This window comes from Cuculus canorus, chromosome 1 (assembly GCF_017976375.1).
Source record: "Cuculus canorus isolate bCucCan1 chromosome 1, bCucCan1.pri, whole genome shotgun sequence".
Taxonomy (NCBI): domain Eukaryota; kingdom Metazoa; phylum Chordata; class Aves; order Cuculiformes; family Cuculidae; genus Cuculus; species Cuculus canorus.
The window spans coordinates 109783813-109801581 of NC_071401.1; the positions used below are offsets into that span (position 1 = coordinate 109783813).

The 17769-nt window shown below is 42.4% G+C and overlaps 1 protein-coding gene across 3 annotated transcripts in view; it reads left to right on the forward strand.

Moving 5' to 3' along the window:
* The window catches only part of HTR1F (5-hydroxytryptamine receptor 1F), a 126884-nt gene extending 115100 nt beyond the window's left edge, over window positions 1–11784 (forward strand). For all 3 annotated transcript variants that reach the window (XM_054062895.1, XM_054062890.1, XM_054062881.1), the window contains one exon: window positions 6542–11784. In XM_054062895.1, coding sequence (XP_053918870.1) covers window positions 6580–7680 — 1101 coding nt within the window. In that variant the 5' untranslated portion in view covers window positions 6542–6579 and the 3' untranslated portion in view covers window positions 7681–11784. The remainder of the gene's footprint in view (window positions 1–6541) is intronic.
* The last annotated feature ends 5985 nt before the right edge of the window (window positions 11785–17769 follow it).

Here is a 17769-nt window from a genome sequence, read left to right on the forward strand (position 1 = left end):
TGATCCTGACAGAGCTGGTGCTTGTATCTTTCATCAGCACCCAGTGGCACAGGGCAAACTCACCTTCCCTGGCAGCTTGTGCAAGCCTACAGACTTTGCATCTCTGCTGCTTCAGTGGAAGCACTATCTCCCTCCTGTTTATTTCGCTCCAGAAGCAATAACACAACAGAGAAGACATACGGGGTGGTAACTTTCCGGGCTAAGTCTCTCAGACCTTATCATTTTAGCCATTTGGGATTATTTCTGTTAGCTAAAAGAGTTTAAAGAGCCATTCAGAAAATTAAAGCAAGCATCATCTTTGTTGTGCCTGACACAAAAGGTACTGTAACATATCATTTTGCCAACACAGGGACTCTTAGACTGGTAACACAGCTAAGAAAATCATCAAATGCAGGTTTACTACGCAACTTCTGTGCCTTGCATTCAAGGCACAGAAATGGGCTTTTCTTTGCTGTTCTGCAAGAAATCAGAATGCCTGTGCTTGGGCAATAAATGGATTTGTGCATCTCTAAGCTTCTCCAACACAATCAGATTTATTTCCTTCATGTGTTATACTGATATTCGGGGCATGCTGCAAAGCTTATCTGTGTATCCATGTTTCTCCTGAGCAGTGCTTGGAAGCAGAGATCTGCATTACTTTTAGTTAATATTAGTTAAATTTATTTATCTGTATTTTTAAAGTTATATATGGTCTGTGTTTTTAGAAATGGCTCTGTTGTGACCTTCTACAAGTGGAAATGATAAATAACTCAAGTTAACAGAGACTCAAGCAGCAGAACCTAAATAGCTTTTGAATTATTCCTCCAGCTTACCAATACATTCAAGGTCCAGAATGTGATCAGTCCCATGGACTGAAACAATACTACTCAAAACTGGGAATCCAAAGCATTACTTCAGTGTGCTTATATGAATATTTGCTGGCAGATTAAGAACTGGAAATAACTCTACCTCTTCATTAAACAGCAGGTGCAGATAGACAGGGGAGCAGGCAGGGAAGGGAGTTTTAAGCAGGCAGGAACACAGACTGGGTATGGAAAGCTGGCAACCCTGTGATTTCTGCTTCTCACTTCAAATTCCTGACAGACGTCTACTTTGCATTCCAGGAATGGTAGGCTTGCAGCAGCTGCCTTCCATTGGCAAGTAGCTCCTCTTACAAACATGCCAGTCATTTCTACCTTGTCCCAAGGCATGTACAGCTGAGGGAGCTGGGGTTGTTTAGCCTGGAGAAGAGGAGGCTGAGGGGAGAACTTATTGCTCTCTACAACTACCTGAAAGGAGGTTGTGGAGAGGAGGGAGCTGGCCTTTTCTCCTAAGTGACAGGACAAGGGGGAATGGCCTCAAGCTCCACCAGGGAGGTTCAGTCTGGACATCAGGAAAAAAATTTTCATGGGAAGGGTCATTGGGCACTGGCAGAGGCTGCCCAGGGAGGTGACTGAGTCACCTTCCCTGGAGGTGTTTAAAGGACGAATGGATGAGGTACTGAGGAGCATGGTTTAGGGATTGATAGGAAGGGTTGGACTCGATGATCCAGTAGGTCCTTTCCAACCTAATGATTCTATGATTCTATGATTCACAATTTCCCTCTACACTATTTAATAAAATAGATCATTACTAGGCTAATTATCATTAGTATACCATGCGATTGGTATCTAAATACACACAGCCACATAGGAGGGATTTTTACAAGCTCATAGAAACTGGTTTCAGAGGCAATTTTAGTTCCTAAGTAAGGCTGTTACTTAGAACTACTTTATCTTTCTGTGGTTATTTCAGTCTTACCTTCAGTAAGTATCTGGTTAGCCTTTGCAGGAACAGGTGATAAAAACAGGATAGCTGAAAACAAGAATCTTCCCTTTCATCAAGGAAAAAAGCTTAGAGTCAGTTTCCACTGGAGCAAGGAAGCTATGCCTTTGACCAGTAGAGCAAGGGATCTTGCTAGCAGGTGAAACACTTCACCATTTCAAAGCCAGCTGAAGCCTGTTTGAGTGAGAGAGATGGGCAGGATCTTTTTCTGCTACTGGCACAACTTTGTGTTTACTTAATGCACAAAGGCTGTTGTTGTTGTTTCTAGTTGTTTAAATACTCTCCCTGCAATCAGTTGCTTATTTTGCCTTCTGAGTGTTGGTACCGTTCTTAAATTAAAGACACATTTTGGTAAGGAACCCACATGGGAAAAAAAGCAAGCCAACACCCTTCTTCCCCCCTCCCCTCCCCCAGTATAGTCAGAAAACTTGTATTTAAAAACTCTACTAAATGCTAATCAGCATGTTTCCTCACTGCCAATGCTTAAAGCAATGTGAAATGAACCAGGATGAAAAATCAAGAGCTGTAAACTTCTAACAGTTCAGTTTAAATTCAAGATCCAAAAGAGTAGGCTCATGATGCCTTTCCCAAGGCGTTCCCAGTCATGTTTCTCCAGGAACTGATGTTTCACATTATTTCCCAGGTTTACTCAAAAGCAGAGGAGTGCTGTTTTCCAAACCTGGAAGGACAGACTAATGCTATTGAACAAAAGCACTATTATTAGTATTCTATAAATCTCAGACATAAGTGGGTGCTCCTGTGAAACTGAGGAGTACCAACAATATTTCCTTTTCTTTGAGTGGTCACTAGACAAGTGTAAAGTTTACTTTTGTGATAGGGCAGAACAGATTTTTCCACCCATGTCTTCTAAATTAGTAAGATGACGTATGTGCTTTTACAGACAGGGAAGTACTTACATTCTGGTCACCTTAACATGCCATATTTGAGACAGAAGAAAAAAAGATTTGTAGAAGTGGCTAATTCCTCAAAAATTCCTCAAAAATTCATGTACCAAAGATAACAGATATGCTATTCTAGGTGAACAGCAGCTTCCTGTATTTACAGGGCTCTTGTCCATCAATTTAAAGCTAATAGTTGAATAGGTCAACTGAAATAACGTACTTGTATTTCAATAGCAGTTACACATTAACTTATTCTGTTAAGATGAATATTAAAGTACAAGACATCATTTTCACCTATCTTAAATTTAAGAAAACATAATGCAATACACAGAATCAAAGCTTCAAGTCTTTCAAAAATTTTCAAACAAGAGCTGCGTATTGAAAAAATAATAAAAAAAGACAGCTCTTCCAACTGCAGCAAGAGTGGAATTAGAGGTACCAGTGATAAGTTGAAAGATTCAGCTTAGCTCTTCAAGAAGGGCACTAAGTTGCCAGTTCCATAAAAGTAGCCTTAAAAATATCTGGATTGTAATAATTTATTTGAAAGTAGTTACATGTCACTGCTGAACCAATTCTATAATTGTTGAAATACAGACTTCACCTCAGCTGAGCATGGCTGCAAGTTGGTTTTCATTCACCCAAGTAAATTCCATTCAGGGAAGAGGACTTCAAGTCTTCCATGCTTCCTTTTGAAGTCTTATGTCAGGTATGTGGCCCTCAGGAGATGCCCACACCACAGGGCAGACGGACTGCCTGCTCTTTGGCGCAAGAGCTCAGTAGACTTACACAGGGATAGTGGCAAAGTCCAAGCTGGAAGTACAGTGAGTAGTTATACCAGCATGCCTACAGCCCTAGAGCCACTACCTGAGAATAGATCGTCTCTGCGCTAAAAACTTACAGGAGAAAATTCGTGTTGCTAAGAGGAGACAATTTAAATATGCAAAGAAGGGTAGCAGGAAAGTACTCCTCTTAATTTGACTTCACTTTCAATTAATTTGCTCAAAAATCGACAAGGAAAACCTACAACAGCGGGGCAGAAGCCAGCTCTCATGCATGTAAATGCAGTGCACTCTTTACAGGATCATTCCTCATACCCTTAAAAGTGATGTGGTTGCTTGCTTAGGGCAGAAGCCAGTGATGGCCACTGATTGAACTCAGTTCAACTGCGTTTCAACTGCACATATTTATACAGTCTTTTTAGCTAATGATCACCTTATAACCTTGCACAAATTCCCACCATAATTAGCAGAGGTTCTCCGTGCTCCTTGGACGGGAAAGTCACCAAACCTTGTGACAGGCGGTACTAAGCAGCACAGCCAGCTGAATGACTCAAAGGGAGCCACCACATTAGAGGGAAGGTCTTGTCACCATACTGCTGTTTCCTTTGGGCAGAGCCACACTCTTTGGTCTGCACAGCAGCCCATGGGGACCACTTTGACACCTAATGCCAAGTCTCTGAAGGTACCAGGAGAGGGTCTTAATACTCCATGTAGGAACAGGAGGGCTGATGTCCAGGTGGGTACCACTGAAGGACAGGTTATATCCCATGAACAGGAATCCCCAGCAAAATTATCTATCTAACAGTAGTACACTGAAAACTTGGTGAGGTAGTCTTCAACAGTACTATATTTCCATTCTAGCAGTCTGAATGAAATCTCAGCGTAACAGCTGATAATTTTAAAACCAGACAGAGAAGTGTAATCACTGCACATGGCAAGTAAGCACATTGGTGTCACTGTTCTTCTTATAAAGAACCTCTAAATCACTGCAGTGGTAAGGAAACCTACTTATACCTACACACCAGTTCTGTGAATCCATCCATACCAACTTCCTTACTCCATGGTCTCAAACAGAAAATCTTTCAAAAGCTGTTAATCAGCTTTCATTATCTCTAAATTGCATTTTGCTTACTTGCAATTAAGGACTAATATCCGAAGACACAGAAATTTATAAGGTAATAAATCATAATGAGTAACCGTTCTAAAATACAATCAACTGCTGGATATCAACAGAAGTCTTAGTTTTTCCCAATAAACTTTTTTTTTCCATGTATTTATAGAAGCTCAAAAATGAAGACTTATTTATCAGGGGTTGAACTTTCACCAGATAACACAATACGTGCTTATTCCTTCTCTGGAAGGCAGCTATCTATAGACAGAAATATCTGCAAACTAGCAATTGCTGTGGATTCAGAAGGTTTTACACTGACACTGAAATGATGAAAGATCTATTTTTGAGTGTATGAAGTATATTTCAAGTTCAGAGAGAGGGACACAGAGAAAGAGAGCACACATATGCTCTAATCAGCTCACGTACAGGACAAGATTCTGCTTAGCGTTTGCAAATATCACCATTTAAATACATTTCCTTTCCTTGTTCTTCCATGTAATTAAACGTTGTTCAAGCAATGCTAAAACCTTTTTGAGTAGGTCAATAGTGTATTAAGCATTGCCCAGGTTAGAATATCAAACCAAATTGATAAACTGGGTCCAAGGTTATGAAGAGTTTATGAGAGTCTTTTTCAGCCACTCTAGCATTATATAAAAAGCTTTAGATATCCCATTTTTTCCTAAGAGAAATTATTCACTAATTTCATGCATTTTCCTACATGTGTCATCCAACACAAGGGCAATCCGTTCACTACACTCCAAAATTTCAGAGAAGGCCTCCCTTAGGGGTTCATCAGGTAGATCTTACACACACAAGAAACTACAGGTCAAAGCTTGCAGGAGGATAAAATATTATCCTTACTGTGAATTATAGTCTATAAAGTTGTGAACTCCTACTTTGGTTGCAGTCTGTAAAGTGCTCAGAAACCCTTTGTGATAAGAAAGGAAGGTGCACATCCCCAGAATATAATTAAGAATTTATTTCATCATTATTTATCTGCTTTTTGCTTTGTGCAGAGCCATAAGAGGACTTATACTGTTTCTATAGAGGGAATTCATTAGCAGAACAAATAGCATCCAAGTTTTCTGCCATATTCTTCAGAAGCAACCACAGAATAGCAAAACTTGAGGAAAAGTAATGCTGTTCTCAAGACTCTTATGTATAATATTTCAGTTAAACAATAAGCTAACCATTTGACGCTCAGAAATCTGTTGCTTTTTAGAGCTGTGTCAGATAAAGGTCTAAAATGAAACTTGTAACTCAACTGATTTTTCTCCTGTTCGTACTGCAGTGCTTCATAGTTGTTTTCTCTTGAAAAACATGTCCCAGTTTAGAAGGACCACGCTTGTCTATACACAAGGAAGGACCCGCATATGATGCGGGGAAAGGAGTTCATACAGAGAAATGAAGCATTATGCCTGCTTACTGTGGATTACATTGCTTAGTGGAGTAGACAGTGCTAGCCTGAAAGCAGTATTAGTGCTTACTTTTGGATGAGATTGTTCACATTTACCTAACTTCAAGACTTCACTACAATCCATTCAGAGCAGATATTTAGCAGGAGGGCTGGCTCTGCACCCCAGAGGCCTCACTCATGCTACTGCCCTGGAACTGCTTGAGGAACAAAGTTGGTTCTCCCATGCAGCAACATGCAGCACCCTGTAAGGCAATGCCGTCTCAGGCACCACATCACACTTCTCTCTCCTGCCATGCAAACATGACCTTCCCAACAGCACAACCAAGCAGAAAGAGGAGGCCACTATTCTGAAAGCAGAGCATCCCACATAGTACTAGCCAGGAAAATCTGTCTGGAGCTAGAATAATTTTTAATGATGTCTGAGCTTCTTGTAAGTTTGGGGCTTATAGTCTTAATTTTAAGATGACAAAAATCAAGACTTCTTGGAGACTAAGGATGCACTTTCTGAATGTTTTTACTTTTCCAACAGGTAACTGCTACTGGTAGAGATCACCTTTAAAAGGGAACATGGATTTAATAAATTCAACTGAACTAAATGGTACATCAGAAGAACTCTTCGAATGGGCGACATCCAAGATTCTCATTTCCATTACTCTGTCTGTGCTTGCACTAATGACAACGGCCATCAATTCTCTCGTGATGACTGCAATAATAGTGACAAGAAAGCTCCACCACCCTGCCAACTACCTAATCTGCTCTCTTGCAGTGACTGATTTCCTTGTGGCAGTCCTAGTGATGCCCTTCAGCATTGTCTACATTGTAAAGGAGACCTGGATCATGGGGCAGGTGGTGTGTGACATTTGGCTGAGTGTGGACATTACGTGCTGCACATGTTCCATCTTGCATCTCTCTGCCATTGCTTTGGACCGGTATAGAGCAATCACGGATGCTGTGGAATATGCACGGAAAAGGACACCTAAGCATGCTGGCATCATGATTGCAGTGGTATGGATCATATCCATTTTTATTTCCATGCCACCATTGTTTTGGCGGCACCAGACAACCAGCAGGGATGACGAGTGCATCATCAAACATGACCACATTGTTTTCACCATTTACTCAACATTTGGCGCCTTCTATATCCCACTGGCCTTGATTCTAATCCTTTATTACAAGATATACAAGGCAGCAAAGACATTTCACAGAAGAAGTGTCAGCCGGATTGTAAGAGAGGAAGTTAATGGACAAGTCCTTTTGGATGCAGGTGAAAGAAGTACCAAATCGGGTTCAATGCCTAGCACAGCAGAGAAGACATCAGATCCTCTTGTGGACTGCGATAAAATCAATAACACTATACGAAGCCCCAGGTCTGAATCTAAGCATGATAAGTCCTGGAAAAAACAGAGAATCTCTAGCACAAGAGAGCGAAAAGCAGCAACTACGCTGGGTCTGATCTTGGGGGCATTTGTGATCTGCTGGCTCCCCTTTTTTGTAAAAGAAGTAGTTGTTAATACCTGTGAAAGATGTCACATCTCAGAAGACATGTCTAATTTCCTAGCATGGTTGGGATATATAAACTCCCTCATTAACCCTCTGATATACACAATCTTTAATGAAGATTTCAAAAAAGCCTTCCAGAAGCTTGTGCAGTGTAGGCAATATCTTTAAGAGCTTTTGTTCCTATAAGCAGAATATACTCATTTTTTTTTTAACCTGTATAAATTTATATAACTGAGATGGCATTTGTTGTATTTAAGGAAAAGCACCAAGACTCTGCATTTACATTATGACTTTTTTGTATCAGTAGTAATGGGAGTATAAATTGCCCAAGTTTTAAAGAGTTGGATCACCTGGGATCAGTTTTACTCTGATAAAAGAGGCAGCATATTGTGGCTGTGATGCAGCTGGGATTTGCACAGCTGCCTAGCTTGAAGCATAAGGTATTATCTTAAATATGAAGGAACTAAACAAAGAAAGGGTTTTTTTAAAGTAACTCTCAGTCATCAATGAAATTTTAAGTAAAACAGCACACAGGTTTTAAACCCTAATCATAGATAAGAAGATAGAAAATACCCCTTGGAATTAAGACATGATTCTATTAGTTTGACGCAGGTCAGCATCATACAGCAAACCATTCCCAGCACAGGGCGGCTTTAAACATGTCTAGCATCATCCTATGTTGATTTGCTGAGTGCAGCTGCAGCCCCACCTTCTCCTGTAGATGAAAAACTTCCCTGTATAATGCTGTCACAGTACCGCAGCAGTCGGCAAGGTGCTTTCATGGGTTACATCAGTTTCATAGCAAGCGAATGTTGTAAGCCTTCTGCCACTGTTCATCTGCAACAGATGTAGGCATATCCTCAAGGGAAACAGCCAGACAGCTAGGGCATCTCTGGTGACCTAGGTACACATAGTGCCTGGTGCTCTGAGATTGCCTCAGTAGGAACTAGAGAGGGTAAGTTCATCAAGAACAGTTGGTCCTCCTTGTGAAGATGTTAGAAGCAAGAGACATCTCTTTCTTCATGTCTTCATCCTTACTTCACACGTCTGGCCGGGCACAGACCCTATGACTCTCAACACCAAACCTAGACACACAGTTTGTGCCTGGGGCCTCAGAGTATTGCTGATGGTCAGTGGCTTAGTGAGGTTTGGTTGAGGGCCACCTAATGAAGAATTCAGGCTGACAGCTCTGGCTTAGCACTTTCAGCTGTCCAAACTTAGAAGCCAAATGTCCTCCAAGTCTTCTCTCAACTGCCTTAAGCACTAGGGCTGTGCACCCTCTTTCCAAGCATGTGTGAATGCAGAAATCAACCACAGTGCTGGCAGCATGGGTCTCGGGGATAAAAGCCATGTAGGAGCTTCTCCAGTAAGGGCAGGGGGGATGACCTCAATATGCAGTGCACGCATGGGCAGAAGATCCTGTGGGATGTTTGTTGTCTGATACCTCTAAACTCCTCCTTCCCCCACAGCATATAATCTATGGTCTCAGTCCATGGAGCTAAAAGGAACTTATAGGCGTTCTAGTCAGCCCTGGCCTGCTGGTTCAGTCAAAGATAACCACAATGAACAAGTCCCTTTGTGGGCTGCCTTCTAAGGCTTCAAAGACAGCACCTTGGCAAATCTTCATTTACATGTTCTAGATGCCAAGCTACAGTGCTAGCGACTGCAAGAACAGCCCTTGCCTCAAAACCAGCAGTGCAAGTTTATCAAGCTAAGAGTACTAACAGAGCAGTGGGGATTTACCCCTGAGTGCAGATGAATACCCAAGAGCCACACCAGAACCGAGGGATGGGGTTTGCACTATTTGGGATACACAGATTCAGGCTGTGTCACTAAGACTCCGGCTTTGAATTCACTGCCAGACAGTCAATGCTGTGTAGCAGTAACAGGGACTTGAGGTTCCTTACAGAAACTACAAACCCCACTGTCAGGAGCAGTAGTCTCCTGCAAAGGTGTTCTGGTTTGGCATGTGGACCAGCAACATAGGGACACCACAGAGAGGCTGAGACATAAGACCACTATGCACACCTTTAGTTTGGGAAAGGTATCACTGATCTTTGCAGTTGTTCTTCCAAGAGACTCTCAGTGATTTGTATCAGACAAGAAAACCCAGAAAGAAGACATCAGTGTCATTTTTCTCTCTCTTTTCCCCTCCCCTGTATGAAAAACTCTGGAGTTTAATATTTTTTTTTTTATTTTGCCCACTAGCTGCCAGCTGACACAACAGCTGTTAGAGATGTTTCTTGCAAGATGACAAAGGTTTGAAACCTGAGATATTGAACTAATTTGCATCTGTCACTTGCAACTTACTGTATTCTGCTTTCACGTCAAGGTCCAAATGAGATGCTATTCAGAAGTACTAGAAACAGTACATTTGCATTACTGTTGATTTTAACCCAGCCAGGAATCTAATGGAAATCTCGCTTTTCATGCTGTGTAGCTCTAGCACAGCAGCAGCACAGCTAAATTTTGAAGATATTAGATGCGACAGAATGGAATTTGGCTCATGCTCAGTGCATGCTAGTGCACTTTACTACCATTGCAGTCAGAGCACAGCCTCTGCAGCCCCTGTGACCTCAGCAATGACTGCATTATGCTGAAAGAAAAAACATCTTTAAACATCATCTGTTCTCTACCATCTTCAGAAAGAGCCATGGAATTCAGCTTTCTAAAAGGATTAGCATATTAACAGAAGGCAGCAAAGGAAACCCCAACAAAACATTTAAGTTGAAGACCTCTGTTTCCCACATTTCCTGAGTACTGAGTCATAGCATTGGATATTTAGAAGCAGGACTTCCTCTCCTCCTGCTTCTCCCTTAATGACTGCTAAAGGGTAGAGTATATTGTTTTTTGCCTTACATATAAAAAGTTTGACAATATCCTATGAAATCAAATTGGAAGAAACCATATGGGTTGCTTTTGAGAGGAAAAGACACTTAAAATGCTCATGTTTAAATATTATTGAATAAAGCTCAAAGAATTGAACGATATGTAGATAAACAGAAAACAGCTGTCATTTATGCACTGTATTATACTCTGAATCTAATTAAGCTGCTAAACATTTCTCAAGATGCAGGGTTGTTTCTTTTGTATTATTTTCACTGAGCTGTATCTGCTCATCCTTCAACATTCTAGCGGTGGAAGATGCAACTACAAGAAATTTAAGCAAAAAAAAGCAGGAAGTTATCCTATTAAAAGCACTTGCGGCTTGTGGATCATCATTTCTTGGTGTCTGACTGCATCTCATCACTCATTCTCTAACAGAATCCACTGTGCCAAACACTCTATCACACATCCTTACAAAGTATCGTTTCATCTCTAGGATTTATCCATGCGTGTGATGTGTTAAGAAAAAAATTTATTTCCTCCTTTAAAATGCATAAAGGCTAAGATTTCTGTGGGATGCTGCTTTCCCTTCCCCACAGAGTACACAGGCATCCACTGGAGCTTAACACTGGATTCAAGGAACAAGAGGGAGCACCATTTTATGCATTGGAGCTAAGATTTTTTGCAAGTAGCTCTGTGCCCTGGGATAGTTCAGTCTCAGCAAACAGAAAAAATAATGTCTCGTTTCCAATCTCTATTTATCAGAAGACTGCGCATATGTATTGCAGGGAAAGGGTTTACATCCTTCCTAATGTTTGCACAAAGCTTGCTGTTTGCTGCCGAGCATCCACCCATCATTTTAGATTTCTTCTAACACCCAGAGAACTGGATTTGGAGCAGCTGACCTGCTCCCACTTTCCCACAGAGAATGATTCCTGAAACAGCTGTGAACACTATATCCAGTTCAGGTAGATGGGTTTTGCTAACAGCAAGCAGTTAAATATACCTCATTATCCTGTACTCATTTCTTTCCTTTCCTCCATGCCAGATGCTTTATTGGTGTCCTTTCCTTTTGAAGATCACATATCCCTACAAAGGGATTGAGGGTGCAAATATACTTTTGTTCTAATGATGCAGTCACACTTGTTAACGCATGACTGTACCACCCAGAAACACCCACCTCATTCCAAATGCGCTTTTGGCAGTCACTGTCTTCAGCTGGTGCCTAATTGTTCTTGATGCTAGGGAGATACATGGAAATAATTATGTGCCAAATTATTTTCTCCAGTAGTTACAAACTCAGCACATTATTTCTAGGCAAGTACACATTACTATTTGGCCTTTGCATTTCAGATTCCCGTGCAGAAGGGAAACAGAAAATCACCACTGTAACCATTGGACTATTTTGAACTCTGCACACTAAAGAGTAAATGCTGAAGAAAAGCAAGACAAAACCACTGTAGCAGCCCTGTAATGATTAAGCATAAACCTAACACTGTGCCTCATCTGGAAACAAGAGCTGCACCAGTGCATGGGCAGCTGTTCTCAGACAGAAAGCTAATGGGTCAGCAGTCATCCACTAGTCACAGCAGGCACTCACAAGCACTGCAAAACCCAAGCAAGCAGTAAATGGGATCTGCTGGTGGCTCTTGTATTCCTCCTCCAAAAAGTGCTCCTGCAGAGAGCTCCTACAGGGACGGTACTACCAATAGCTGAACTGCTAAACACTACCAGCAAAATGTTGATATCTCCTCCCCTGCAAAATCCTGAAATTAATTAAACAGATTATTTTTTTTTCAAGACTTTTCAGTTGTCTTCTAGAAAGCCTGGATCGAATTTCTTATTTTCCTCCTCAACAAGGAAGGCTAAACTCCTAAAAGAAACATAAATATCTCTTAGATCTAGTGTTTCTAGACATCATTTAGTAAGTCAAGGAATGACACCCCTGATGATACCAAGCGTGACTAAGAAGAAAGATCACAGAGAACAGAACAAACAGAGGACAACAGCATTGGCAAGAATGGTCACTGTTACCAACTGAATTCAAACCAGCCTTTCTGGTGTCAAATCCTTGACCCATAATGGGCATCAATGACTAAAAGCAAACTTACTAAAGTATGAGTTTCCTAAATTCCTGTTGCTTGCTTTGTATCCAAGTGAGTTACTTCTTAAGTAAGAACTTTTCATCCCAGGAAAATTTCAGAGGGAAATATTTTTATGCAAGGAAAATGTAATGTTTCATTAGTCAAACTACATTAGTACAATTACATACTAAAAATCTTGCTTGAGGGAGAGTAAAGTTAAAGAAGATGCTTATTGAATGCCATTATTTTTATCCACTAGCAGCTCAAATCAATTGTATTCACTCTTTAAGGTATGTATTTATTTATACTATAGTTTTGAAGGCATTCATTGTTACATGCCAGACAGGCAGCACTAACAAAATTAGCCTGTCTTTCCAATTTAAAGCAAGATAGTTCCTATACAGGCATAATAATGTCTATTACTAAATTAAACCTGTTCTTCTCATACACTCATTGATTTGAAACTCAGAACAATATTTTATGGTTTGGGTTAAAGAAGAAAAACACGTTCAATTCCACAAAAAAATGCTAACTGCTAAGATAATGCTGGAAGAGCGATCAATCTTCTCACTTTCAGTTTAGATCATGACTAGTAGTAGACATTTAATGCAATAGCTAGCTCTCTGTTGGCAGCACTCCAAGATGCAAAAGCTGTGGCTAATTTGTATGACAGCAAGCGTCTGCTAAGCAACTCACTTTTGGCTAAGTCTGGCTTCCCATATTTCACAGCACAGAGCTGCATAAAATAGTCCACAGCCATGAAATAAGAAATCAGTCAGTTTGCACTCCAGTTGTTCCTACTCTGGCAGTCACTAGAAGATAGTTGCTCCACAAACACACACCATTAACCAGCAGGAGCAAAGCTGTGTCTTGATCCACAGCAAAAATAGTCAAGATCTTTCACATCCAATTATTATTGTGGAGGTACCCAGGAGGCAGCCTGAACTGACTCATGACCAGGTGGGCTCAACACACAGCAGTACTTCTCCTCAACCAGACGCAAAACCAGATCTCTTCAAGGAGAATGCCACCAGCAGCAAGATTAGTAAGCACTAACTAGTAACAAAATATACTGTAATCCTGACTCTGTCCCATCTTGCCTTGCAAGGGAAGTTCAACTTAGATATTGATGGTCCCTTAATATCAGTTCCTGCAGCTTACTGCCTATCCTGACTGAGCTGAGCTCTTTCAGTCCTTCTGGTATGTTTAGCAAGGCAGTGTTGAACTACCTCATCAACTCTGTGCTGGTCAGTACAGGGTTTGTGTAGCCTGTCACCATAAAGTTCAGCTCTGAATCTTGCGGCCATCATTCAACTTGGGTAAACACAAAAATATTGCGTTTTAAGATGATAAAAATTCAAGTTAAGGGTTTTCAGGTTGTGGATTTTTCTTCTATATCTACTTTGATAACAGGTAAACTACAGACATTATGAACCCAGAACAATTTTCCAAGACAGATCTGTATACAACAGGTAAGTATGACCTTATTTTTCACACACGTAAATATAAGTTGTATTACTATTGGACTGTTTGTAACCTTGTTCATTGATGGCCTTCTGTATTTTGGCAAGTATTTCTCCCACCTTGTTTTCAAAGTGTGGAAGAAATATTAATTAAGTAATTATCTGGGATAGGTAGGAGGTCTTATGTCCCTTTTACATGTAGAAAACCAGAAGCCAAGAGACTCAGGCACCCAGCACTTCAACCTGGGTGAGGTCCTAGGGTGCCAGTCAGCATGCAAAACAAGAGAAGGGAACGAGTGTTTTCAAAACTAGCGTAAGAATAACAGAATCACAAAATGGCTGAGGTCAGAAGGGGCTTCTGGATGTCATCTCATCCAAGTCCCCTGCTCAAGCAGGGCCACCTAAAGCAGGCTGGCCATGACTATGTCCAGACAGCTATTTAATATTTCCAACAATAGAGACTCCACCACCTCTCTGTGCAAGCTGTGCCAGTGCTCAGTCTCCCTCACAGTAAGAAAGTGTTCCTTAAATTCAGATGGAGCCTCTTGTGTTTCAGGTTCATTTCCTCTTGTCCTGTCACTAGGCCCCACTGAATAAAAGCCCATCTCCATCTTCTCTTCACCTTCCTTTCAGATGTTTATATACATTGATAAGCTTTCCTTCCCTGAGCCTTCTCCAGGCTGAACAGTCTCAGTTCTCTCAGCCTTCCTCATAGGAGAGATGCTCTAGTCCCTTCATCATCTTAGTGGCCCTTCACTGGAATCTCTCCAGTATGTCCCCATCTCTCTTGTACTGAAGAGACCAGATCTGCACCCAGTAATCCCAGTGCGGCCTCATCTGTGCTGAGCAAAGAATCACCTTCTTCGATCAGGGCACCCTGATCTAGTGGGATGTCCCTGCCCATGGCAAGGGGGTTGGAACCAGATGATCTTTAAAGTCCCTTCCAACCCAAACTATTCTATGAATCTACAATTCTATGATACTGCGGACAATGATCCTCCTAATGCAGCCCAGGACATCATTGGTTGCCGTTGCTCTAAGAACACATTGTTGGCTCATGTTCAGCTTTGTGTCCACCAGGATGCCCCTAGATTCTTTTTTGCCAAGATGCTTTCCAGCTTATCAGCCCTCAGCATATACTAGTGCATGGGATTGTTCCTCCTCAGATGCAGGATTTTGAGCGTCCCTTCACTGAACTGCACAAAGAATCGCATATTACAGTCTGAGAGAAGAAAATGAAGACTGTGGAGGAAAGCAAATCACAAAAGGGAAATGAGAATAGCAGAGAGAAAAAGACTGAGCAGTTTTCTCCTTAGAAAGCCTTGAAATAAACTTACTAAAACTCATCACAGTTCAGATCTAACTAACACAAGCACTAGTTGACTTTGAAGCTGCCTGGCACCTCCCAGGAGCTGAGCACGGAGAAGGAGGTTGTTTTGCCGTCTCCATCCCACACAGGGTCAGCACAGCACTCTGTATCTGAGTACGCAGGCTCCCTCTTGAAGACTAGTGTGACAATACTGGCCAGCACCAGGTATGTACAGCTGGAGACCAGGGAATTGCAAGTATTGAGATTTTAAAAGCTACAGACAGCAGAGAAAAAATCAAATCAGTTTCAAAGCACATTTATGTTCCACAAGTACAAGTTACACAAAGTTAAACTACTACAATGCTTCCTCCTCTCCTTGTTAAATATTTGGTGTGTGCCAGTCCTTCCCAACCCCTGCCAGCCTGCCTTTCAGTCTCCAGTTCACTGAATATGGTATTAAAGCACTTCCTAATCAATTTATACCACTGCTTCTCTTTCTCCTTTGACTGGAGAAGAATAACAAAAAGCAACCAAAACATCATCCAAGCTCTGAACCTGGAAACAAGACAGGAAAAAAAAAATAAGTAAAATGAAGCAGTCTAAATTCAACAACAAATAAATCAAGTGACGCTTCTCTGATCCACCCCTGCTACTCAGCCCACTCTGTGCTCTGACTGTTCTTATCCACAACACAATGAATACCATGAACGAAGGCAAGTTATTTCAGTGGAAGGTTTGACTTATTCTGTGTTACTGGACAAAAAAAGCTTATTTAAAGATCCTTCAGGGGAATGAAGGAAAGCTGTGAAATGATTACCTGTTCTGCCTTCTCTCATCCTTTGCTGCACAAGGAAAACCAAGAAGCAGCAATGCGTTAGGGGCTAACAGGCAGACAGGGAAACACAGTACAGATGAACGAAGTGTCAGAAAGAAGAAGAAAAGCCAGAGCAGATGAGCAGGCCTTCACTGAAGCCTGGATCCGGCCTCTGTTTGGTGGGATAGCTCTCAAGGGACGGAGCAGCTTTGCCTCAGCCACCGGACGTTTCATGGAGGCTGCAGTCGACTCTGTTAGGTATTGGCAGCTGCAGCAACCGGGTGCAAAGCGGCAACCTCCTCGCAGTCACCCTCCTGCTCGCCCAGGGAGGCACCAGGGTGCAGGGCTAGGAGGGAACCAGAGCCAAAACCAAACAAGTAGGATGGAAGCTGGCCCCTCTGCTCAAGAGGGTCTGACAGGTCTGAGCCACTGCAAAGTTCAGGCTCGGCTACATTTATTAAGCAGGCTTTGAAACTGAAAAATGCTCTGTCTGAAGGCAAGCAACTATGTACCCACGGTGCCAAGCCTGACAATGCTCATGAAGCATTTGGACAATGCCCTCAGACACGCAGTCTGAATGTTGGGGTTGTCCTGTGCAGGGACAGGAGTTGGATCAAAGATGCCCGTGGGTCGCTTCCAACTCTGCGTATTCTATGTAGTAGACAAAGAGGGGGTTTTTGGAAGCAGTTGAAACCAGAGGCGATTTTTTTAACTGGTTCGAATCGTCCCGGGCCACTCGTGACGAAGGAAGGGTCAGGATTTGTGTCTCCTGGGCATCCGGCATCTCTCCTGCGGCTGCCGGGCGGCGTTTGCCGGGCGGGCAGTTCCCCCTAGCGGCTCCGGCAGGGCCCGCCGGGCTCCGGCCCTTCCCCACGGGCCGCAGCTCCGCAGCATACCCGGCCGCAGCCGCGTGGGGGCGCCTTCAGAGGGGCTACCAGGGGCACGAAGGGCCCCGAGGCTGAGAGTCATAGAGTCACAGAATCGTAATATCATAGAATAGTTTGGGTTGGAAGGGACCTTAAAGCCCATCCAGTTCCAACCCCCCTGCCATGGGCAGGGACACCTCCCACTAGACCAGGCTGCCCAGGGCCCCATCCAACCTGGCCTTGAAACCTCCAGGGATGGGGCAGCCACAGCTTCCCTGGGCAACCTGTGCCAGTGCCTCACCACTCTCATAGTGAAGAAATACTTCCTTATGTCTAGTGTAAATCAGCCCCTCTCCAGTTTATACACATTGCCCCTAGTCCTGTCATTACAAGCCGTTGTAAACAGTCTCTCTCCAGGTTTCTTGTAGACCCGTCAGGTACTGGAGAGCTGCTACAAGGTCTCCTTGGAGCCTTTTCTTCTCCAGGCTGAACAACTCCAACTCTTTCAGTCTATCCTCATAGCAGAGATGATCCAGCCCTCTGACCATCTTTGTAGTCCTCCTCTGTACCCATTCCAACATCTCCATATCCTTCTTATGTTTAGGATTCCAGATGCCAAAATGCTGGCAAATAATCTTTCCTAGACTCATTTTGGAGCTTTAGAAAGCAATCATCCTTTATCAGGGCTGGGCAACGCAAGGGAGCGATCTCCATGCATTGCGTGCAGGGAGACAAGAGCTGGGACAGGATCTATTTCCCACTCACAGGCACAAGGATAATTTTTCCCAGAAGTCTTATGCATATTCCATTATTTTCCAAGGTCTAATTTTTGTGTTATTATGAATTTCACAAGTCAAAACTCTTACTAATTTGGAGCTGGCTCCAGTTCTCTGCT